The 26,519-nt window shown below is 43.1% G+C and overlaps 1 protein-coding gene across 2 annotated transcripts in view; it reads left to right on the top strand.

The window, feature by feature from the left end:
• Positions 1 to 26,519, top strand: part of LOC139059216 (uncharacterized) — a 124,076-nt gene that overhangs the window by 48,036 nt on the left and 49,521 nt on the right. For both annotated transcript variants that reach the window (XM_070537331.1, XM_070537332.1), the window contains exons 12-16: positions 6,376 to 6,526; positions 7,678 to 7,811; positions 12,191 to 12,408; positions 17,500 to 17,706; positions 20,418 to 20,505. In XM_070537331.1, the coding sequence (XP_070393432.1) occupies positions 6,376 to 6,526; positions 7,678 to 7,811; positions 12,191 to 12,408; positions 17,500 to 17,706; positions 20,418 to 20,505 (798 nt within the window). The remainder of the gene's footprint in view (positions 1 to 6,375; positions 6,527 to 7,677; positions 7,812 to 12,190; positions 12,409 to 17,499; positions 17,707 to 20,417; positions 20,506 to 26,519) is intronic.

Genomic DNA, 26,519 nt, shown 5'->3' with positions numbered 1-26,519 from the left:
TCACTTGAATGCACCGCTTATTTGCTGTCTCGTCTAACACTGCTGTAAGAAATGTCATACAGCTCACTCAGATATGCATACAAGTTAGCCTCCTCTTACCAATGGCAAGTGCCCTCTAAACAACACTGCGCCATGTCATGGCTACATTGGACAGCATAGCAAGCTTTTCCATAGAAGTTTTGTGACCAGAAAAAGTTACCAAAGTGCTCTCATGGTAGTTAGCTAAGATTGCCTGTTGACCCCACTGTCGCTACTGGTAGCCTGCAGGCTGTAGCAATTCATCTGGACACTACAAGAAGGCATTTTGCTTTTTTCTGCTGTAGCAGATGGAGTACCACCTTCCTTCACACAGATTGTTTTGCCTAGTATTTCTTTTTGTGTGTGCAGGTGTGTGTGCGTGCACACATTTGTGTGTGTGTGTACGTACGTGTGAGAGAGAGAGAGCTACCACATGTGTGTTTTAGTTTATTAGTCCTGCTTACTTGCGGAAGCAAAAGCTAAAGGCTCTACAGCCTGACCTCTGCTTCTAAAGCAGTTCGACATGCATGTCAACGAGCAGAAACATGCAATAACTGCATGGCAATCAAAATCGGCAAGTAAATACACTACCTTAAAAAAAATTACTTCACTATACAACACTACGGAAACTATATATATATATATACATACACACAAAGAAAAAGAAATGCAATATCATGTTCTGTCAAAGCAAGATTTGAAAACATCATTTGTACAACAACACTGGTATCACGGAGGTTGTTTAGGCGCCATAACATTGCAGGTATTTGATACTGTACACTCTCTTTGCTGAAGTTCTTATTTTTGCTTTTGTTTTTCTGTTTTTCTGACATGTTGAGTAATGTGTATGTTCTGGTGTTGTTTGGAGACACTTTGGCACATTTTGTCTAATCCATTGCATTAGTTTGATGTGGTTCACAGTTTTACTCAGTTCTGTTGCGAACTTCTCTGTGTGTTTATCCCACATTAAACCCTCCATGAACCACTCCCCTAAGAATTTTTGGCTCTCTGCCTGTTCCAGTTTTCTTGCCCTCAAACACAATAGTTGCAGTGAAATTGCATGGCTTATTTATAGAAGCAAAAATAATATATTTAGTTTTATTAACATTCATTTGTGACTTATACCTTAACAAATGTGACAGTTCAATTAAGTAATTACTTATGTGCTGTTAAAGATCTTGAAGATGAAAAGATGGACCACTGAAGAAAACATTAGTATTGTCGGCATACATTATCAGCTTAGGAGATGATCGAATATCACATAGGCCATTAATGTAAATTAAATATAACACTGGCCTGAGGATTGACCCCTGCAGAACACACTTCTTTATTTCAGCATGGTGGATTCGCTATACTTTATAGTAACCTATGATAGCGGCTCTTTAGATAGTCCTTGTTCATTAAGATGTCATGGCATACTGAATCAAGTGCCTTTCTAAAATCTGTGAGTAAACCCAATGTATAGAATGTATTTTCAGTGTTTCTAATTATTTCATGTTTAATATTAAGAAGTGCCATTTCAAACAAATTTTTTCGAAAGCCAAATTGCACATCATAGATTTTAACCCTTTAATTGTATTGCACTTTGAGAAGAATTGACGCAACCTGATATTTAATGTGCCCTCAAAAACTTTGGAAAGGACTGGAAGGACGGAGATTGGTGTGTAATTGGTTAGCTGTAGCTCATTACCTGTTTTAAGAACAAGGTATACTCTCACAATTTTTAGACAATCTGGAAAGATACCAGTTTCAAACACTCTGTTAATAAATACGCTAATATTGGAGCTATTATATCATCTATGTATTTTATTGGCATTTGTTTAATATTGTCAGAGTCAGCTGTTGTGTTATTCTTAATATTATTTATTATTTGTATGGTCACAAAATACTCATTCAGCATGGTTGCTGCTTTCCAACCTTTACATCACCTGCACTTGTTCCTACAGCTGTAGCTTGCTCTAGACGCATCATGAGACATTCAATACTGTCATTCATAATTGAGAGTTCTGTAAGAATTTGGTGCCTAATTAATTGCCTAAATCGGTGGTTCTCGGCGATGGAGGTGTCAGGGAACTCTTGTGTACCAGTGGAATTGATAGGGACTCCTTGCAGTAGGGGGGTGGGGTGCTTTAAATTAACAAAACGTGTGGTGTGAAGCAGGTTCCCTTTATTGCTACCTGCCTAAGAATGGTCAAACAAAAGTGCCGCATCAATTCAATCTGGACGGCTTGACAATACGTGTTGCGGTCACGCTTAAGCAGACTTGCATACCTGCAGCCACATTCAACCTGTTTCTGTATTTGCTTTTCAAGTATGCAAGCCTGGAAAAAGCACTCTCGCATGCATGTGTCGTATAAAACTGCAACAAAATCTTCACAGCCATCTCACAGAGAAAAAAAAAAACAACTTATTTCTTTTTCTTTTTTCTTCCTTTCTTTAATTGCAGGCGTAGGTTTTGTGAAAGCCCAAAGATGGCTTCACAGACCCCCATTTGAGAACCGCTTAAATAAACAGTGACGCCACCACCCCTACTCCTTGGTCGCACGATACCATAGTACAATTAGTTCTCTAACTATGGGTCATTATCGTTTGCTGTGAGCCAAGTTTTCAAGTACATTAAAACATCAAAACTAAAAAAACAGACACAAGCAAATCATTTAGCTTTTCTTCTTTATTTCTGATACTTCATGTATTCAAATGAAGGATCTCAAATTAGTTACGTGTACACTGAAATTATTCATTTAAAGATTGGACATCATGATAATTACATGTTATCCTAGTACTATCCCTATTAGAGTTCAATCAACGCAAATAAGGGGACAAAAATCAGAAAGGAACCACGTAGTGCCCTTGGTCACTCATCTTATCAATATCAGTCAAGCCGGAAATTCTGAGCATTGGCAAGTTGTGGTCCCTCCTGGTAAAAAGGTTGCCTCCTGAGGTCCACACAAATCTTCAGTGTAGTTCCTTCTTTTTATGTACTGTGGCTTAGCAGTTGCTTTCCATATCTTGTTATATCGTTGCTTACATAGACCCATGATGAAGACAAAACCCAGTGTTTTTGTCTCCATTTTCGCTTTCCTTGCCTTGCTAGTAAAGACATTCCTCTTTTTTACGTACAAGCTGAACATTTATATTGGATTCATCATACCGAGCAGTAGGCACACGGTATCAAATGTCGATATCTGCTTCATTTACTTCTTGAATGATTGCATCAATCTGTTTGGTTATGGCTTATGGTTCTTTATCAAGAGGAATGTCCTTAATCTTGACATTGTTCGCATGTTGGTATTCTTGCAATTCCTCTAACTTCTGAGTAAGCTTAACATTCAGCATACAAAGTTCTCAGTTTTCCTCCTGTTCTTCGTTCATCTGCTTTCTTAACTGTGTAATTTTATTGAATATCTTTTTCATGCCCCTCAGTTCCAACCTGAGCTCGCATTTAAAATCATCAAAGGCCTTGGATACATCACACAGATCTTAGACACAGAAACGAGGAAAAAGTCAAGAAAGTAGAACACTTGTAGCAGAGCAAGCATAAGATATGTTAAGGTGGCTCGGCAGCGGTGCAGAGGCTGCAGTAAGTAGTCCTATACCAAGGAAAGCCCACTTATCTGCAAAAGTAAGCGCAGAATGTTTAGCTGTTCCTCAGTTGTGCGCTGCCACCGAACTTTGTTTTGTCCGTCTAGTTTTGGTCCGTGATGTATTTCTTGCATAGTGGGTGTTGCTTCATTATTTCCCAGCAGAGAATACACTGCCACGTGTGATCACCAATGACATAGGAAAATTTGGCTTGCGTCACACTTCCCTAGACCACCAAGCGATGCTAGAGCGGTGCAAGGCCAGTTTCAGTCTGCAAAAATAAGTGCAGAATTTTCAGTTGTCGCTCATTTGTGCACTGCTGCTGAACTACCAGTTATCTGTATTATCTGATGTATTGTCTATATTCTTCTTTTAAGGCGACAGCCTTAAGTGGCTCATGGGTCAAAAAAATCCATTTTCTGGCGTTGTCAAAACATTGACCGTTTGGTGTTACAATGCCGAATTTCAGTGGCACCAAAATTGATGGTGCCACCCATGACCATTGGTGGGACTCGAACCCATGACCTTTGGTGGGTGTAGAGCCCACGAAGCTTGGTGTTAAGGCACTCGAACCCACGACCTGTGGTGGGACCAAAATTCAGTGGCACCAAAATTGATGGTGCTACAATTGATGGCCGAACCCACGACCTTTGGTGTTAAGGTAAAGTTAATTAAGATAGAGTTAAGGCACTTCAACCCACTACAATTGATGGCCGAACCCACTACCTTTTGTGTTAAAGTAAAGTTAATTAAGATAGTGCTAAGTAGGGCACTTGAACCCACTGCCTCCGGTGGGGGTTGAACCCACGACCCTTAGTGCTAATTAAGGCGAAGTTGATTAAAGTAAAGTTGAGGCACTCGAAACCATGACCTTTGGTGGGAGTCAAACCTTCTACCTTTGGTGGGACCGAAGTTCAGTGGCACCGAAATTGACGGTGCCACCATTGACGGTCGAACCCACAACCAGTGGTGGGAGTGAAACCCACGACCTTTGGTGTTAAGGCATTGGTAATTATGATAGAGTTAAGGCACTCGAACCCACAACCTTTGGTTGGAAAAAACACGTAATAGGAAGTAACAATGCATTTGAATGAGAATGCCAACTAATTTAATGAATGTCTCGTGAGCACAAAGACTTTCGCCTTCATCCTCTTTAGCGTAGACTAAAGTGACTGTCAGTTTTTCTGATCAGCAATTGCTCAACTTGTGTTAGACATTTACCTTTATGTAGGGGCTCCTTAGACAAAGTTTGCATGTCTTGACATGCAGGGCAGCCTAATTGATGGGTGAATGGCTACATTTTTTCGCTTTCATAAATACATATTTTCATTTTGGCTGATTATTTAAGGATCCTCATGTAGTGCCTATGCTTGGAAGAACATTTGAGCATACATGACACCTTATTTGCCTTGACACCTTAATTTTACAGTTTAAGTGCATGCATTATGTTGAAAGCTTGTATTAATACATATATAGATATCGCATCATTTGCTCAGTGGTAATAGGTTGCCTCTAACTGCATGACTGTTGCTGTGAACATTGGCAACAAAATTTTCTTTCCTGACCATTGATAGAGTAATTTGTTCGTGTTGATATCTGCAAAATTTTCGACTGCAGCTGAAGTGTGTGCCATTTCATAAACATTGAATTACGAAATATTTAGAAGCTGATAATAAGTGCACCATGCTGGTGGTAGCAGTTGAGAGGCCCTGTTTTATAGAGCAGAATTTTAGCACATGTTAAAGGGACACTAAAGGGAAACAATAAATCAGTTTAGACTAATGGAGCATTGTTTGAGAACCCTGCAGGCAGTCATTTCGAAAAAATAGTTTAATTATTAGATGAGAAAATGAAGGTCCAAGTATCAGTATTTGAATTTCGCGCCGAAATCTCAACGCCGGTACGTCAGCGTGACGTCAGGGATTCCAAAGTACGTTTTCGCATTTGGGCCGCGTTGGCTGAATAAAGGTTCCCGAAACTTGCCATGTTTAATATTTCATTCCTTTAGAACACAATGTAGTCAATCTGTACCGCTATATATAATTAGTAGGCCCTAGAAGATGCCATCAAAATCCATGACGTCACAGCCCCCAGGTGCAGGAACTCAAGTAGGCGTCGCCACCCGTATTTCGTTCTTGCGCTATTTATGGCTTACCAAACGTCTTATCGTTGTAAGAGCGGTGTTTTTGGTGTTGTAGAACGGTAATTTACTGATGCAGAAGAAATCATTTTTCACTTTAGTGTCCCTTTAAGAACTTGATGTGATAAAAAGTAGTCTCCCACCAAGGCATTCCACATCACCAAGTTTTAATGTTGGGGGCACAAAAACGTATCTGTAATGTGGTTAATTACATAGAACCTCCCAACTCACCAACAACAGAGTGTATAGTTTGCATTGTCGTTGGGCTCTACACACACTTGTGCTTAGGTTTATGTTTGCATAACCACAGAGGGGGCCAAATAATTCAGGACCCCCACTCCTACAATTTCATTCATAGCCTATTGCCTATCTGTGGAGCATATGAAACCTTATGAGTTGTTAAATTGAATTTGTGATGAACAATTACTTAATATGTTTCTTCAGTGACTGTGCTGCATTGGGACAGGTGAATTATGTAGGGATAAATCTACTTTGCTCAAGATGAATAATTTTATTTACAATGAGATATTGAACTTGTACTTTCTGCACAGTGTGGTTGAGTCCCTTATTCACAAATTCTTTTGGAGTTGTCAGTGTTTTGCTCTGGCTTTTACAATCATTTGCACTGCGTGCAGGGCAAAGGAGTGTTTTCTGTGAGGCTCAAGGAGTCTGAGGGCACGAAGAAGGACCAGGCTGCTGCTACAGCGCTGCCTGTCGTTTTTCCAAACAGAGAGGAGCAAGCTGCCACCTCCTTCATTGTGGAGTGCTCTACACATAGTGCGGATTGTGAGTGATAAATTTCTACAGAGCAGCTAACTTGTTAGTAAGAATTGAATTGAATGTTTCAATTGGCACTCTTTCACTTGCACCTAAAGCACAAAGTGAGCGGGGCGTGATAGTATTTTATTGCACTTGGACTTTATATGGAACATGATGCGGCTTCACTTCGGCGGTTGCCCTTGTGGTGCCGCGCATGATTTGAGAGGTGGGCTTGCAAGTAACCGCTTGTCATTCAATCATTTGACCATCTGCGTCTGCGGAAGTTTCCATTTTTGCCTTGGCGTTCCTTTGCTGCGGAAGCAAAATTTCATTATATTGAAATCGCATGCAAACACACTTCGGTATATTGAGGTTCTAATTACATGGTTTTCTATAGACAAGAGGTTGTGAAAAGTTAAATACTTCGTTATATCAAAAATTTCGTTATATTGAAGTTTGTTACATTGAGGTTTAACTGTATATAACTAGCAAAATTTGAAGTATAATGTATTTCTAGCACATTAAGTTTTGTACAGATATTCCACTTCTACATACCCACGTGAACATAGTTTGAGTATGTGTGCAGCAAAAAAATAGGCACATTTGAGAATAAATAAGCACCAGTGCATGCTTTACCCCCTCACAGAAATGATGGCTGGAGAGCCATCATTTCCAAATTAGTAAGGGATCATATTTAACAGCACAATATTTTTTTTCTGCCTCATCCAAGCCACCGCACCACCGCAACACTACGAGAGCACCCAAAAGCCTCCCGACACATGAAAATCCCTCGTTTGCAAGTACCATGGTGCGGAGAAACAGCTGGCTATGCCTATCATGAAACTTATGCTTTCTCTGTGCAAATAGGACAGCCGAAGCAAACCCTACCAGCAAGTGCAATTGCGGAGGCCATGATATGACTGGATAGTGAATACTATGTAGAACTTGCAGATTGATAAATCAATTTCTTGGGGCAGGTTCCACAGAATTGCTGCGCAAACAGATAGTTTTGGAGATAAGTTATGTATGGCTTTGTAATACAGTAAACTTCGACTAATTTGGCTCCAGTTAATTCAATCTTTAGTTCAGTAATGTAACGATGGGGTTCTACTGTAGTTGCCCAGTGACAGTTCATAACGCTTTTTGATTGTAAAATTGCATTCTTCCTTTCTCTGCAGGCCTCACTGTCCAAGCCAAAATGGAGGTGCAGTTGGATGGCTCTCTACTCTCTCGCAAGGTTCTGGCAGAAGTTGGCCTCTGTGCATCAGTTGAGCCACCATCATTAGCACTGGAACATGTTAGCGCTTACAAGGTATGGCTGGTTTATGTGTCTGCTTGTTTGTTTTAGGCATTTGTTTCGTTAGTCACCTAAGCTATGCTTGAAGGCCCTTCAAGTGACTGTAACCAAGAACATTTAGACCGTGTTATCGTAGGTAAGGGCCACACCCCCAACTTGGCAGCCTGAAATTTCTGGGAAAATTTTGCGTGCACATGCATCAGCGAATTTTTAAACACAGCATACTTTCGTGTGCCGCTACTAGATGGTGAGAGCTCTGCTTTTACCTCCAGCGTCCCAGGCGCCGCCAGCACCGGCTCCTCCGTGTTCCTCCGTGACAGCGCACAAGTCACTAGCATCATCTTTTCAGCTCATTGTCGCAGCCAGCTCAGCCAGCACCTTTGGTTTATCTGTGAGCTGCTGGGAGTCTGCAATAGAGAGGAAGCGTCCGGTGGTATACGTAGTATTTATGGTAAGAAAATGCTGCCAAACTGTAGCAGAGGCTGCTGTGGACGTGTGAGCCAAATATTACTGCACTGCATACACCACGGAATTTACAATCTACTGTGAAACACAGCAAAAAATCACTTGCTCTCGCTTCCACGACGTCATCATGCAGCGTTATCGAAAAGCAGCTGGTCCACAAGCACTATAGGCTGATTTCCTGATCCCAAGAGCATCTTCAATAGTACATAATCGCTAATATTGAGTTCAATAAATGAAAAATACATGCGGCTGCACTCTCAAAAACACAGGAAGTCATTCCAGCTTTGCACTGCGTGCAGCTGCGTCTGCTGCATGTGGCGCCTCCAAGATGGCGACAGCATGCTGAATAGCATAGTCTACTGTGTCTACCACGGGGTGCTGCGACAAGGTGTTTCACTGCTGTGACACTCAACTTTAAGCCGGTGCTTCGCCCTCTTGAGTTCTTCGCTGCTGTATAGCTTACACTGTGCTAGCAGAGACAAAAGGAGAGAGAAAGCCAGGCATCGGTGCGATAATTCTGTGCGGATCAGTCTGAGAAATTGAATGAGACACTGTACAGCATCCGAAATTTAAATCGCTGTTCTACATTGGTTCTGTGGAGTTGGTGGCCGTGCTGCATCTGTAACTTGCAATGGATGCAAAGATCCCAGCCCTGTGCTTCGATTCTCGGATAAGCGCGGCTGCTTTGTCTACGTGTTTAGCACATGTGCAGCCTTTGAAAAATGTTGTTTTGGTTTTAATGTCGTACCACTTCTAGTGTGGATATTCACGACTGGCAACTTATGTTGCCATAAACGTATCGTATGATACATTTCCCAGCCGCTAGATCCCATGTAAACAAGAAAATGCGCGATGGAAAACAGTATATAGCTGTCTGCTGTGGCAGCTGCACTGCAATACTTGCCTGCCCGTCTCATGTGAAAACGTTGGTGCGCAATTAGTTTCTCATTCACACTTTTCTCATTTCGGTACCCACAAATCTTCTCCGCGGCTGTGTCGCACGCGGTGTTCGCAGCTATCACTGCCAATCCTATTGCGATAAGCGTCTTCACCTATCTGTTTCACAGCGCGTGGTGCTGTTGGAAGCGCAGCGCACTCTTTTAATAGGTGATAACCGAAACGTGCCAGCATTCCCTGCTGCAGACTGAGTTCGTATACGTTTTCCAGCTGCTAGATCTCATTTGAACAAGAAAAGGTGCGAGGCGCGCACGATCAAGAACAGTACAACATAGCCACCTGTCTCAAGGGAAAACGACGGTGCGCACATTGTCTTAATCTGGTACAGTTAAACCTCGATATAATGAACGTTAGTATAATAAAATTCTTGATATAATGAAGTATTTAAGTTTTCTTCCGCCTTCTCGGGCGAGCAAAGGGAGAGAGGGGAAGGGAAGCTCACTCATGGTAACGTGATCACGCGAGGGAGGGAGGTGGTAAGTTGGCGCTTCGATTTCTGGTGCCCGTCTTGGCGGTAGCTACGTATGGCTGTAAACACAGCTGAGTGCACACGCAGCCAGGCACCCTGCTTTAGAAGTAATCTGCCGCGTGTGCATAGAGTGGGCATGCCGAGACGGTGTGGCATCATGTTAGCTGTCTTCCCGCACATTTAGTATTGGAGGTTATGTAATCTCGAGTTTCTCTGAATCGTTTAAGCTAGAGGCAGACAAAGCATTCGCTCCCCGCTGCCGGCACTTTTCATGATGGCGGCGTCCCAGTGCGGGCGACGCTGTCAGCTGTGGGGACGGAGTGCATGTAAAAGCGTGGCTGGCTTCACTTAATTTGTACCACTGATGTGAAAATATTGTTGGCGTGGCATAAAACTGTATCATTAAATCGCCGACTCCCAAATTCATCAAAATAAATTGTTTCCTCATTCAAATTAGCTTTTTTTCTTCCATTGCCTGATAATTTGGGAAGTTCTGTGGCCTCTTTTCTTATAAGAAATATATATCGGCGACTGTACTTATTTGTATAAAAGCTCAAATTTCAATACAATGACATTTCAATAAAACAAAGCAAATTGCTTATTTTACCTACTTCGTTATATCTAGGCTTAACTGTACCAGCAAATCTCTGCCTGGGTCATCGCACGCCGCATTCACAGCTATTGCCACCAAACTTATTCCAATTAATAAAGGGAAAATCAGACATCCACCCGTTCGTAGCAATTGCTACAAAGAAAACCCATACGGGTTCCTCGAAAGAAAAGCCTCGCAGTTGAAGAAAAATTTGTCCTGGCCTGGGACTTGAACCCGGGACGCCCGCCTTTCCGGGGCAGCCGCTCTACCATCTGAGCTAACCAGGCGGCTAGTAGATGGTAGGGCGAAGTCGAATTTGTCAACAGCTTGAAGTAAAGGCAAGAGTTTGACGTAATAGTTCTGCGGAAACCCGCAAGGTGGAGAGAAGTAATTAATAAAGGGCAAATCAGGCATCCACCCATTCGTAGCAATTGCTACAGAGGAAACCCATACGAGTTCCTCAAAAGAAAAGCCTTGCAGTTGAAGAAAAATTCGTCCTGGTCCGGGACTCAAACCCGGCATCTCGGAAAGGCAGTAGTGCCGGGTTCGAGTCCCGGACCAGGGCGAATTTTTCTGTGAAAAGTTTGTGTGCCGCAATTTCGCTGTCTATGGTCTGTGCACGTTTCCCCCGATTCCGAGCTTGTACAGATTTGTACACAGTATGCGGGGATTAGTCTCTGCTATATTTAAACTGGAATTACTTGTTAAGTGGGCACATATTAGTGAGATTTTACCGTACGTGCATAATGCTTTTAACAAAGAATTGCGATAAAAAGTACCGGTGATAGTGCAGCTGCCAAAAGCCGTTTTAGGTTGACTAGTCAGTGGTCACTTTATTACTGGGCAACTGTATAGTACTGACCACTGTTAATAAGCTGGGGCATTGCAGTCAGAAAGGAGTGTTCTAAGTGGCGGTCAGCCAGCCACTTCCGTGAGTAGCATGTAGCTCTCCTGCATCACCAGATCAGCCATTTTAGAATGTGAAAACACCATACTGCAAACATTCACAGTGTTTCCTTTGCAATGGCTGAATGATAGTTGGGCATTCCTTGGGCAATCCACGACTTCTTCCATTTTGTCCCTGAATCAAACATGCCATTTGAATGGGCAGCCATGGGGTAGGCATTGTGCCCTCTAACAGCGAATCGCCCAAGCTCTGCAAATCTTGCTCCACATTTTTTTATTAATGAAGGTGTCGAGAAGCATTAGTTTGGCAACATTTTTTTAGTGTAGGATGGGCCTGCACATTATAGGATCTCTATACATTGTACAAAAGAAGAGAGCTACAGCTACGATTTGACACGAAGAATAAATACTGCAACAGCAGTAGTCCAATAACTTTATTAAGAACGAATTAATTTTGGCAAGTTTCAATAAGATGGAATACTCAAAAGCATAAGAAGAGCGCTGACAATAAGGAATCATACAAAGCAGTAATCGGTTATGTATGTTCCTGTATTGATATGTGGCGGCCGAGTGCCATGTGTATTGTGGGAGCTGGCCTGGCCATGGATACAGACGTGATGTTTGATGACTGAGGAACAGTTAAGATGGTGATTGTCCAGTCAGCCGCCATGTGTCACTGCTCCAGCTTCGATAGAGAGAGGACAAATTATGCTGGTTGCACAGTAGAGAACACTTACAGCGCCTGACTTGATGGTGCCATCTTAGCTGTTCATCAGTCAATCATCACGCCTGCGTTCATTGGCCAAGTCGGCTCCCACAGTAAACATGGCAGCTCATCGACACTCAGTTGCTATAAAACTGGTGGCCCAGACATGATGACCAGCGGCTCAAGAACAGCTAAGATGGCAACTGTCCAGTCATACACCACGTGTGTTCTCTTCCTTTCATGCTTTCCTTGATTACTGGGCATGGGACATTCAAGCTCTGTTTACTCGTTTAATGCAGCCCTTGGAAGTATGCTGTGGCAGAGGACGTGCTACTAGTGTCTGGCTGCGAAATGGTGGCCCCTGTACTCTGGACTTGGAAATGTCCGCTGGACCACTCTTCCACGTGAGCCCCGAGAAGTTCAGGATTCAGGCTGCGGACCACATGGAGCTGCTTCTAAGTGCGGCAGCCTCTGCTGGAAGAATTGGGACACATGCCTCTGACACCACATGTGAAGGGTGAGTCAGAGTCAATCTAGATGACACACTTAAACTATATTCTTGTCTGGTGATGTTCAATCAGTGCACTAAAAGCAGTTCGCGACATGCCTGTGCAGCTACAGTTGCCAATCAATTTTTCAGATGCCCGATTTCTTGGACCTACTAAATTATTCTGACTTCGTCACGGCATTGCCACTTACTTAGTTGAAACGATGTACAACGGCAACCAAAATTTTGGACACCACATGGTGTGTTGCCTGATATTTTCAAACTGATTCACGTGCGCGATGTCACAAGCACAGCCATCGCGAACAATGTTGCTACTCATGCCCTCACATTTGTTGTAGAGGCAATATTTTAGGTTGTATGACTGCAGTGAAGACCGTTTCATTGACTTGGCACCAAACCACAAGTTTGGTTGCTAACTCGACGAAGGGATGTTGGTTATGCTTAGTTGACGGGCCTGATGAGAAGCAAGTTGTTGAAGTCATGGGAAGTTTGCCCTTGGTGCATTAGTACCTGTAGACATCACTGGAAGTCGGGTGCGAGATCATATGCACAGGCTGCATGCATGAAGCGACTTTGGGCCTGCAAGCACTCGGTTGGCAACTACTGTAAAAACCGGAATATGGGTCAAGCTTCTCTAAAAAATTTAGCTGAAAAATGTCCCCTCGCTTTCTGTAGTGATCTTTGGCACAATTTCAATTGTTGTCTCACCATTATGGGGCAAGAAAAAGATGGAGATAGCATCACCTTTTTTCTTGTTGCTGTTGCAAACCCTCTGCAAACACAGTTTTACTACTGCCTCAAGGTGCAAAATTAGCAGGTCTTGGCTTTAGTTTAGCGCTGCCTTTGAAAATAATGAGATAGAATATGCAGATGCAAGCAAATGGTAGCGTGGTGGCACTGCATTGTTTTAGTGTTTATGTGAACAGAAAGTGAACAGTGCAACTGTCTACTTGCACTAAGAACTTCATTCTGCAGCTGCCACTACACTGTTCTTGCTGAACTTTACACTGGATGGGATTTCTTCGCGAGCATTGTGCATAAGTTTACACAGTGGATGTTCTGTGATAAACCGACTTATCTGGTAAGTCTTCTGTTGAACCAATGCATAATGGCGACTGAAATTTCCAGCACCATTCCAAATCTTGCTTGATTGTTTGGACATTATGCACTCACAATGTCACAAAACACCAAATGTGTCAACCATAAAAAAAGTTGTCTTAATTCAGGTTGTTGCCTCGCTTACATGCAATTTTGAAGTGAAGCTTTCTTGTAATTTCTGTGGAGCTTTGTTGCTGAATTCATCGGATAGTGCGGAAAGCAGCAGTTCGGTTCGGTGAACAATCTAGCATTTAGTGTCTCACCACTCTGGGCAACAACGGAGGTTATTAAAGTGGAAAGTTGGGCTAGTTGGTGAGTGATCATCCTACCTTGCTGGTGAAGCAAGGTATGATAACGGAGGTTATGTTAACAATCCAAACACAAACAACAAATTGGGCACCGATGCAAGGCATGCATGGAATGTGGAAGTATGTTGCGTAAAGTGTGTGATACAATACGCTTATGCATGTGCCCCTAGCGCCTCTGATCAATGCCGCACTCATCAGTTTATGGCACCTAGATCTGGCGCTGCATCTCAGAGGCCATGACCAACTTAATTTGCCGCTGGCAGAGAAGACGCTGCTCTGCTTCTGTGGTCGCTCTGTTGTGCAATGCGCAGTTTGAAAGATGCATTTGCAAACAACCACACATAATGCAACTGTTTGGCTTCTGGTGCCTGCAGTATTTTCATTTATTACCTCTGTCTTCCTCGGTGACAGCAGTGAAATTTCATTATGTTGAAATCATGGATGAACATGCTTCATTAGATTGAGATTAAAAATGTGTTCTATGGACATAAAGTAATAAAAAGTTAAATGCATTGTTATGTCGAGGATTTCATTATATTGAGGTTTAACCCTTCGAGGGTCGATTTTTTTTATTGCAGATTCCAATTCTTCTTAGGGACTTACTTCGAAAAAAAAAAATGTACCACAATTTTTCTAGGGTGACCGTAAAGTGAGAAAAATATATTTTGCTCTGGTATATATGTATTCACTCTTCATTCATGAATAACAACAATAAAAAAGGAAATCAACTTATAAGAATTAAAAATTTGATGCATTTTTATACACATATTCAAGGCCTTGAAAATGCGCACACGAGAATATTTCGCAAGGCTCAAATGTTCCTGCTCTTACACTTATATGTACATCCATAGCATAATCGAACTACGTAGGTGCACACACTCAAAACAACTGTGTGGTTGTGTGCCCGTGAAAAAAGCACTATGTATGACAAACTTCCCCTAATCTTCATCTTATTGCCAACCACAAACAATTAGTTTTCGCGTGTGTCAAAAAAACAAGAAGCAACAGAAACGCATGCACGGCGGCATCCTTCCCATGTGCACCCCTGCGAGCACTAAAGGAGCGAGAAAGAGGTGGTCGCCCTTTGAGCTATTAGTAACAAGACAGCCATCAGTTTTGCAAGCGCAAGAAGCCGAAACCACCCACAGAACAAAACCCAAACAGCCACCCACCCGTGCGTGCGCCAATGCACGAGCGGTAGTATATAGACGCACAGGAGCAAACTAGTTTTAAAACAAACCACGCAACAAAAACCAAGAGAGGGAGACGCGTGAAAAAAATTCCATGTATTCCCACATAGTGGCAGCACATGACAGAAAAGAAAAAGTTAGGAAATTGGCGTGCTTTTTAATCGTACAGACTGTGCCGTAAATATACGGCATCGACCATTTTTGGACTTGTTCGCGTCGCAGTATATTTACGTCATTAACCCTCAAAGAGTTAACTGTAACAACTAGGAGGCCTGCAAGTCGCACGTAGTTGGCATAGGCTCACTTTTCTTCTTTGTTTTGATGGCCCTCAGCCTCCACTTCCTCTGGCAGTGCTACCTAACTTGATCTGTTGAATTCTTTGCCATTGGTGCAGCATTTCCTTAAAAAAAGATTATGCAGAACCCACACACTGTGGGAATTAATGCAAGTGAAGCTTTCTGTGCTAGTTGCTTTGATTTACGATAATTAGTGGTGATGTTGATGGCAAAAGCTTAATTTCTTTAACATTTAGTCTAACACGAGAGTGGGGAGTTGATGTTAAACATTACTTTGCATGCACCGCTGCTGTCTGTCTGCATAGTACACAGAATACGCAGGGAGAGGCATTTGCTTGAGGCGTTGCTGTGCGCCATATTTCATAACCTCTGAGAGGGTTGAGCATTGTCATTACCTCATATGGCACATCACATTGTGGCAGAAGTATTAAACTTGAATTGGATTATGGGGCTGTATATGCCAAAACCACAATCGGACGTGCTCCAGTGGCAGACTCTGGATTAATTTTGACACCTTGATGTTCTTTAACACGCCCCAAAGTATAAGCACACGTGCATTTTCTATTTTGTCCCCATCGAAATGTGGCTGCCGCTGTCGGGATCAAATCTGCGACCTGTAGCAATACCATAGCCACAAAGGTACTGCAGCAGGCGCAGAAGTGTTGATTTAACGATCGGCTGCTTCCGTAATGTCACCTGGACCCTGAGGTGCGCTTTAATTAATGCGGCTCTGCTTCTGCACACCCTGCGTAATGTGTCCACTTGAAATACTATTTGCATGGTGTTTATTTTTCAGAAATAGCAGTACCGTACTATACCATACGTTAAACTTAAGGTTATCCAGCCTTCCTGCAACTGCTGTCATATAGTAAGTAGGGTATCCTTGCCTTCTCACGTCACCTTACCCACCCCTCCCCCATCTCGTATGAGAACTGCCTCTTCTCCTCCCTCCTCTGTATAGTCTGGACTCGCACATTAGTAGAAAGGGAAGTGCTGTAGTTTCTGCAATGCTTTTGAGCGGGAGTCACGGATAATTACAACTGTCAAGCGGCTAATGTGGCCAGGCCTAGGGAGCTCCAGAGGACATTGTGCCCATTCAATGCGGTTGGTTCCAAACAAGTTTCTTGGGTCGCCTTTCCACTCTGACTTGCTCTTGTCACGTATACACGTGCTCTGAAACCACCCCGCAACACGGTGTGCCAGGCAGCAGCAGCAGCAGTGGGAAAGTCGAAGGAAGAGGCGAAGAAAGCTTTACTTTAAAACCATGACGTATTGTTATGAAGCGCCACTAAACTAGGTACCTTTACGTAGTGTCGAAATCAGAACTGAAACTGTAAGGTTTCCCTAGCTTCCACGTAGCCATGGCCAATCTCCGAGCAGGTGCTTAGGAGTCGGTTTAAGATGCATGCAAGCATTATAATGCATTCAATGCATTTGTGAACATGAATTAAAAAAAAAACTTCCTGTATTTGACCCTTGCCCATTTTTCTTCCTAAAAAATCGGATTCGCATTATATTTTTATTTTGTTTAGGAGCTTTCAGGTTATCTCTTTGTTAGTTTTCTACTTTGGACACATAGAAAGCATGAGTGCATTTCACTTGGGGCCTGTTAAAATCGCGCAAATACTGCTAAATGAATCAGTTCTTTTGATGTTTTTTCAGCAACTTGTTTAGTTCAAGCCACCGGATAATTTCATCATTTTCGTAGGCCCTGTCAGGGCCCTACGAGTTGACTGTATGTTAATTGATGCAGTGTTTGCCTTCTAAGTCCCTTAAACAGAACAGTATAGTGGCATTTTTCCAATTACTGTGGAATTATAACTTAAGGACACATCCAGTGGACTTCTGATAAGATAAACAGATTTTGATAGTCCCTTCATGTTTGCTTCAAATGGCATATAGCACTACGCCTTTCTGTCTGGCACCAGCATTTATTCTATTCCCAACGCCATGCAGCCATTTGTTTTAATATGTGTCTATATTCTATAATTTGCACGTTCCTGTATTCTGGAACGAGCTGACGTGAGACAGCTCATTCCAGAATACAGACACTCCCTCACAGCTGACTTCATCCTATACCTGCAATTTTTCTAATCTCATTACATTAACATCAAGCTGTACTAATGCGGATGACCTTCAGTCCTTCTGCTGTTCTACAGCATTATGTTGCCTTTCACAGTCTTAAGCCGAATCTCCCATTGCTTGCAGCATCCTGGAAGCTACTGTCATGCCGCAGGGCTTCAAAGTGGCCCTCGTCAGCTTGGTTGGCTCCTCCGAGCAGCACACTGCATCGAATGTCACAGCATTGGCTGGTGCCCCAAGGCACAGTCAGGGCAGTGACAACAAGACGTTTTTGACCTTGGAGAGCAACCGCAAAGTTCTGTTGTGGGCACAAATCCACAACTTGGCATCTGAGTAAGACGCATTGCAGTATTAAAGCATCTTTAGTTTCTTTGTTTGCATGTTTCCTTACCTGTACTAACTGCCATACTTGCATGAATGTAACTCGAGCTACTGTGTAATTTTTCTTCCTCATATTTCGTGTTTGAAAATCCAATGTGAACTCAGCCACAACACAACGAAGTTCTGCAGTAAAGCCAACATTTTGATGGCAGCAGGTGGGCTATTGCGAATAGTTTGGGTGCAACTCAAAGCACAGAAGAATATAGGCAATGGCACAATAAGTTCTAACTACTATTTTAAGAAAGCTTCTTTACTGACCTTAGATCTGATGGATTGATCCACAATATAATGGACATTTTAACATGGTTTTACTGTGATTCAGCTGCTGATGCACGCATTTGCCCCATAGGTGCAGCACATTGCACTCGTGTTGGAATTTTGAAACACAGCATGGTAAGCAGTTGTTTACCACACAGCTCACTGCTAATTGTGCTGCCACTTAATGTGTGCATGCATAGTAATCACTCATCATAATGTTTATAGTCTTGCAACGAAGCGCTGCTTAGAGGCCGGCAAAAACCAGCAGTAGGTGGCACCTCTTCAGTAGCATTCGCGTCTGTGCTATTTTACAAGTTCCCAGTTCCCTCCTGCCCTTACCCTTTCTGCTCTCTTGCTTTTTGTGTGTCTTTCCTCCGGGTTCTGCCTCCGAATCTGAAAAATATAATTGTGCAGATCCTACGTGTATGTGGGAATTGGTGTTAAAAGGAAACTTTAGTTTGGGGCCAAGTCCAATTTTTCTATTCAGATACAGTTGACTTCCGTTAATTCGACTCTGACAGTACCAACGAAATTGGTCAAATCATCCGGCGGGTTGAATTTAAAAAAAAGACAAAAAAAAGGCAAAACACACCATCAATTCACTTGGCTGTATTTGCCTCAAAGGTAAGCTTTGTCACAATACAACTGTGCTGGAAGAGGGGGTGGTGGGGGGGGGGGAGGCGTATCAAGTAGGGAAATGTGCCACTGTTATGGGACATAGCACGTGTTCCTTAATTTATATACGCACACGCACAGTCTTTAGTTGCTGTACGAGCACCGAGACACCTAGAGTAAGCATACTGGCTGGCCTTCAGAGTTTTAGATTGACCCCTGTTTTTTTGTTGGCCCTAAATGATCCCTTGACTTTCGGAGTGTTTCATCTTACTGCCTTCCTTTTCGGTAGCTTTCCCAAAACACGAATGTTCTTTCTCCGCTTCTCGATGGACGGCGCATGCGCATGTGTATAATTAAGGAATGCATACCAGACCTCCTTAACGATCTCATATACAAAACACGCATGGTGGGCGAAATGAGGGTTCAAATTGCTGCAGGAACGGCAGAAACAGCTCCGAATGGCTTCTAGTGTTGCTATTTAGCATCTAGGAGCTTGTACTGTGACTAGAGAGGGCGCTTGCATGTATAATTGAGGGACGCGTATGTCCCATGACAGTAGCCCCTTCTCATTTTTTTTTGGTTTTCACTGCATAACATGACTTTTTTGCAGCGAAGCTTGCCAGTGACATTCAAATTATTAGGCGAAGGCCAGTTTTGAGATCGCAATAACAGAAGTTTTGGCCCATAGAAATGTGTGGGCACCTGCCAGGATGTTCGGTTTAGATCAAGTTAACCGAAAAATCTAATTAACTGAAGTCTAAAATTAACGGAAGTCTAGTGTACTTGCCAATTGAAGGCATGCCTTCATGAGGCAGCAGCTGGACCGATCGTAGTGAAATTTATTGCATTTGAGAGAGGTTGAATTCTGGCACTTCTAGGAGCCAGAATTATCGTTTATGACCTAATATTTTTCTAATAAATGTTACTGGATATTGGTAAGTTTGAAAAAAACATACAAGCACAAAGTTTACAAATCCATAACTCTGCATGAAAAGCGGATATTGCAGTTCTGTAAACTGCATTTGTGCATCGTCTAAAGCAGACAAATGTGATATCAGAATTTGCAGCTTAGGCGAAGTTATTACAATGTTTACGAGGGTTTTGTAAAAGTCCTATTTGCAGATTAGTGACATAATTGAGAAATGGCATATAATATACACACATTTCTTCATTTAGGTACAGCATTCGTGTGACAGAAATGCAGAGAAAATTATTATATGGCAATGCATGTGCCTGCTGCTATTTTGCACTGCACATCAGCACCACCACTCAGAAGATGCAGGTTCTTCAGGTTACACTTCCTCAGAAAAGTCGGTGATTGTAATTGCTGACGCAAGTTCAACTGGCTACATTTCGCATGGTGCATTGGCATCGTGTCACGACTGGAGGTGATGCACTAAATGAACATGTGCGTTACATGTTCTTAAGTCTGTCCGTGTTATTGTGTTGTTTACTTGGCGCAGTGGTGACAAATGGCATGTCTGTCAAGAAATACAACAATGTAAAAAAAAAATGTCCGTGTCAATCTCTCTAGAGAACTCGTGGTCAATCACTCCACCACTTCTTAATGTGGGCTGTGATGACTGGCTAATGTGACTAATGAGGAAGCGTACACTGCAGATGTCTTTCATGAATGTTTGTAATCGCCTGTATTCTGGATTTCATATGTTGAAGTTCAATATTTTTGTGAGGTCCAGCGGCATCAAGTTGTCGTAGATATTGCAGTGCCCCTGAAGACAGGCAATTGTTGCAAGCTTAGCTGCTTTTCTGTTATCATTTCTCTCCTGCAGGACCAAGACTCTGAAGATTAGGAACCCAAATGCAGAACCTGTAAACATGGAGCTTTCAGTCTCCAAACCATACAACAAGCTATTCCAGGTGTGTTGCTTACCGAACTCTCAAGTAGTGTTTGTATTGCTTTAGTTTATGAATTGGAGCACATTCTACCATTTTGTTTGCAAAAATGTTTTCAAAGTAATGAAGGATAAGGTGGCACAAGATTGCAGAAAAGGCTTTGTCCTGCCTTCCTTCAGGTCCAGACCACATGATGACTCAGTTTAAAATTTGAACCCATTGAAACAGGTGAATTTGGCAACAGCACGTACTTATACCAGAAAAGTTGTGTTGTCAGGGCAAAATTCTTAAGAATGCATGCGATACCCCTTGCTCTCCCCCTTTCCTCATCCTCCCTCTTTCGATCACAGCATCGTTACTAATTTTATGTTTCACAGGTTGGCATGTTATACATTGACTTGCTTGCTAGATGTGCAGTGAAGTGCATCTGAAATTAATGCATAAGGTCTGGGGTTGGCTTTTTTCTTTTATATCTAAGGCATTAGGCGTTTAAGCATAGAGCTTGGAAAAAAGATCTTCCTTTACATTCATAGCCATGTTCTTAAAGGGACTGACAACTGGCCACAATGTGTTGAGATACCTTGACGGAAAGGAAAAGACAGTGATTTATAGCAATAGAATCGATCATGCTGTTCACAGTTTAAGTAGGAATCTTAATTTTAAATTAGCAAAGAAAGTAAAAACCATTAAGTGGCACAAACTGGCAGGGAAGCCTTGGTACTTCAGATGTAGTACAGTAGAACCTCGTTGATATGTTCCTGTTACATACCAGCTCCATGTGCGTCGGCGTCTCGTGCCACAACGATCCGCACGATGCTTCGCATTACGTAGATGTTAACGATGGTGTGAGGAGAATGGCATGGCAATATAACCTGCATATACTGCATGTCATATAGCAAGGTATGGCATATACATGTACCTAAACATAGACTGGAATTTTTGCTCAAGGACGTCAATGCTGGCTATGGTGCCAACACTTGATTTTCTGCGACACGGGGCCCTTAATGCTATTGTATAAAAGCGCAGCCGTGGCCACGGCAACACTCTGAACTGCACATCACGTGTAAAAGTGTCGTCTCACTTTTGAGAACTTGGCTCGACTGAAGAACACCCTTGACTTATTATTGACGAAAGTTGTTTGACAGAAAACTACAAAAGCACGTAGCTATTATTGTAGAAATCATTTAACACTTCAGAAAACATTAATTGCAAGAGCATCGGCTTGATAAACAAAATGGTATTTTCTCACAGCTACGGCCACACGTGTTGGTGCCTCCCACCAATGCTGGTATATAATAGCTATCGCGACCACTGTTTCCAGCATGCTTCCAGTGAATGACTACATCCTGACTGCAGATAGGGAAATTTTGATAAAAAATGTTCCGTGGTGTTTTTAGTGTTACAGCTGCATGATTGGACGCTCTGACCAGTAAGAATAGTCTTTACTATTCAGCTTGTATTCAATTCGAGAATTCACTATTGAAAGCTGTTAAATACAATTAAGCCTCTTTGGTATAATCCCATTATATACGATTTCCCAATGACAATGTTCACGGTCGAGAACACAAGAAACACCCGTGTACTTAGATTTAGGTGCACATTAAAGATCCCCAGGTGGTCAAAATTTCCGCAGTCCTCCACTACGGTGTGCCTCATAATCAGAAAGTGGTTTTGGCACGTAAAACGCCATAATTTAGTTTTTTTTATTTTGAGGACACAAGAAATGATCCAGTACAGTTATGCATCTTTTTCCCGGTTCACACATTTTCAGAAAACACAATCTTTCAGCACCAATGTTCAATACATCGCCAAGATGTAATCGAATGATATTAGAGGTGCGCAAATATTCGAAACTTTCAAATAATGAATCGAATAGTTGCTATTCGAAAGCCTGAATATTATTCGAGTAGTTCTCGAATGTTTCAAGTCGTCGACTGTGCATGATCAAACATCAAATTGAAGCAAAAATATGCTAACTTTCATTCCCTTCATAGTGGAGATACTGTACCAGAGCACGCCATCATTGAGGGAGCCGGGCTTTACTGGTAAAGCCACGCTGAATCAAAAATGAAATTTTGTGTAAGCATGCCATGAGGCGGTGGGTACTGCTTGGATACTATACAATTAAACCTCGATATAACGACCTTCAATATAACCAGATTTGCAATATAACAAAGTATTTAACCTTTCATAACCTCTTGTCCATAGAACTGTAATTAAACCATGTAATTAAACCTCAATATAATGAAGTGTGCTTGTACGCGATTTCAATACAGTCTCCAACCAATAAATAGGACACCATTAATTTGGACAGCTTCGCGGCACCGCCAATGGCCCCATAGACTTAATGTGTAAAGACGATTTCGAACAGCCATTAGCTCTACATTCGATTATCCGGACTCCGTCCGCGGCTGTAGTGGCGGCCAACTCTGCCGCCATTATCTCTTCTGGCAAGCTCTACAAGACAATAAGTAGGTACGGCCTCAGAGATTACATGCTAGACTGTAATTTCTGAGGCCTTGCCTTGATTGCTGCTCTACGCCTCTGAGATTTAACTGCAACTGCCGATCTTGGAGGCTTTACCTGAATATTGAGGTCGCATCAACATTGCGGTCATCATATCCTTTTCTGGCACCCCTGCGCATGGCCTGCTATCGCCTTTCTGTTTTTCTGAGTTTGCCTTGTGCATAGTGTTCTGCGATGCTGTCCTTGTTTGTTTAGTTTGCATTCCAGATAGTGCTCCGCTGGCTCCACCAAGCCTTTCTCGTGAAGTTATAGATAGGCCGCATCAAATGGCACCAATGTTGCCCTCGCAGTCCGACTCCGAATGAGTCTCGAGTTGCAGTCCAAATGAGCCTGACCCCGCAACTGAAGAGGCTGAACTACTGCCTAACACAATGAACTCAAATGCGGACATAATTGATGACTCAGATGCGTGTGCCGATTTCTGCCACTGTTAGATTTGAAGACTTTGCTGACGTCGAAACTCAAAACTGGCAGAAATACAGGCGGACTTGCGTTGCTGCACACACTTCCACTTACGTGCAACCATCGACCAGTTGTTCCATGCACAGGGGTCTTAAAACGTAAATAAAGTTATCTTTTTGGATACATTCGTTTTTTCAGACAATCGATAGTTTGGGCTTATTTACCAGGGTGTCTACCAACCTGGAAAACCGAGAATTCTCAAACAATTTGAATGGTCTGGAAATACTCAAGGAAAACTCAGAGAATTTGTGCTTCTATCACGGAACATTAGCCGTAACTTTATTGAAAGGGAACGAAAGTCGTGTTAGTGCTCACTTCAGTAACAAAGGAATCGCAACGAATCATCATTGACGCCATATCATCGGCACGAGGTATTGCCAGAGTAGTTAACGACCGATTTTCCAGACGCCTGATTTTTTTAACATGCCCGATAATTCGCACGGCTTTGCGGCACCACCATGTACTCCATATAGTCAATGTATATTGCCCTGACTGCAGGTCTGAAATGGCAATAATCAAAGCCATCACCGTCGCCATTTTGATTATCTCGCCGCCTCGAACCGGCACTCTCGCACGCAGATCCGCTGACAGCCGTAGCCTCCACCGCGGCAACGTTAGGCCTAGCTGCTTCTACCTTCGTTATTAAGCTTCTTGCCGTGTGGTGCTATGTTTTTCATTGAAAGAATTCGCCGCTGTCAGCAATCACATCGACTCCGCCTTTGTAATCCTCGCGATTGGCTTCGAAGCTCGCAGAGCACAACGCGCTGTGTAATGCCAGTTTCCGAAAGTTAGCTTCGCCTCGGTACAGCAGTGTTACGCGATGAAGCATAATAAGTGTGGGAAGGGGTAATTGTCACGGGACACAGTATGTATTCCTTAATTATACACATGTGCACCCCCGTCTCCTGTCACAGTATGAGCACCGATATGCCTAAGTGTACTGGCAGGCCTTCAGAGTTTTTTCGGACGTGCCTGTGGCAATTTTAGCCCTTAAGGGCAGTTAAAGACATGCATTCATTTTTTCCATGTTTCTGCGGCCCCTAGGGAGTCCGAAAAATCGGACGTTGACTGTACAACTGACCAAGAGGATGCTTCAAATGATCCATGGGGTGAACGCGTGGCAGAAGGAGGATGAGAACAAAAAGGACCGACGCACTGAGGAATAAACAGGAAAGGAAGCGTGCCACCGCCTCTTTGAAGGAGTTTGAGCTCAAAAAACAAAGTGTTGGCTGACGCCGAGATGCAGGTGTCCTTCATCCAAACCAAAATAAACCCTTTAAAGCAGTGAAACCCAACACTGAGATGTTGTGTACGGGCTGAGAGTATGTCAGGACAGTTGAGGTTGACTTCCTAGCTGTTGAGAGAGAATCTTATACCCCTGTCACACGGGCACCCGCGAACTCCGTTGAGCATGAAACTCCCTAATGGAGATTGATGGCAATGGAGTTGCGGCCGTGCTACACGGCACAGTGCGAGCTTTCGACGGGTGCCGAAGGGGTAGAAACGGCGCTGCTGCGCTTACTTCCACGTGCAACTGTTCACGTATACGGTCGTCGTTAAAGTAAGCTATGTGTATTTTTTTTTAACGCAGTACGTAATAACATAAAATCCAGCGAGAAACTTTGCGGCACGTTACCGCAAGACTTTTGTTTTCCAAGCATAGCGAAGTTGCAAGCGATGCTGGCCACACTGCGCGTTTGCTTTGGTGCGGGGGCAGTGCGGGTCACGTTGTTTGGCCGGTGGGCTTCCAGTTGTGATGCCGCTGTGTTATCGTGCGTGTCTGTGTGTTCGCGACGATAATGCGCCGGGATCGCTCATGATGCGTGTCACCCGGAGAATTTACCCGTGCGGCTTGAACGACACCACGTGCGGCTCGCGTGGCGGAACGTTTCCCGATGCGGCGTGGCGAAGTATTGGTGTAGAGGGTACAGTCACTGATGCGCTTAAAAACAAATTAAACTTCCATTATGTGGCATATATCTCAAGGCAAAAAAAATAATAGTGCTAAAACTTTTAAATTAACCAGTTACGACGATTTTACTAGCGTGGTTTCTCTGCGGCACTGTAGCTACCTGGGAACGAGAGTACTCCATCCAACCGTGATGGTCATTGCCGAACTCCCTTCGCCCAAAATCTCCATTTAACTTCCTTGGCGCAAGGGAGACCGTGTGACAGGGAGCGCAACTCCATTGGCTTAAAGACGAAGGAGTTCAATGGAGTTCGCGGGTGCCCGTGTGACAGGTAGTCGTGACAAAGTTCAGGCCTCATACCGATGAGCTTGCTATCAGTTGATAGAAATAGGTCATATTCAAAAATATTCACTTACCTATGTATGCATCTCCTTTTCACTCGTATTTGAAAATGTTAGACTCAATTTAGGATAGGTTTTACCATTTTTCTTGCTGTGCATTTTACTAACACCTTCTTTCCGTTTTCTTTTTGAATAAAATAGGTATTACATCTTACTAATTCAAACTGGATTAAGTCATTTTTCAAACTGGATTAAGTCATTTTTCAAACTGGATGAGTCATTTTTCAAACTGGATGAGTCATTAAGAAGATCTTAGCCTGTTTCGTAGACGCGGCACAATACCCGACCAGGAAGGCTTTCGTTGCCACCACGATCAATACGCAAGGTCAAGTCACAAACGCTCTCACAGTCAAGACCCACAAGTCCGAGATAGCAGAACAGGTCGCTATCGCACTCGCTCTCACAGACCCGACCACCACCCACGTGTACAGCGATTCACGCTCGGCTGTCAAAGCCTTTCAGAAAGGAGCAATTGCAAGCCAAGCTCTACAAATAATCAACAGATCCGCACTGCTGCAGCATCACACCATCTGCTGGTTCCCGGCACACCTCGGAGATATCGAGGACGCCCCTCGCAATCTCAATGAGATGGCTCACAGGAGCGCGCGAGACCTAACCCTCCGCGACGCCACCTATTCTGGTCGTGACCATCCCAGCGAGAATCGGGACCCTCCCTCCACATATAACGAGATAACAAAGCACTTTTATCTAGACCACAGAATATACAGCACACCTCACA

Source organism: Dermacentor albipictus, chromosome 4 (genome assembly GCF_038994185.2).
Source record: "Dermacentor albipictus isolate Rhodes 1998 colony chromosome 4, USDA_Dalb.pri_finalv2, whole genome shotgun sequence".
NCBI classification, from domain to species: domain Eukaryota; kingdom Metazoa; phylum Arthropoda; class Arachnida; order Ixodida; family Ixodidae; genus Dermacentor; species Dermacentor albipictus.
The sequence above is the reverse complement of the archived record's forward strand: the minus strand, read 5'-3'. Positions and strand labels throughout refer to the sequence as shown.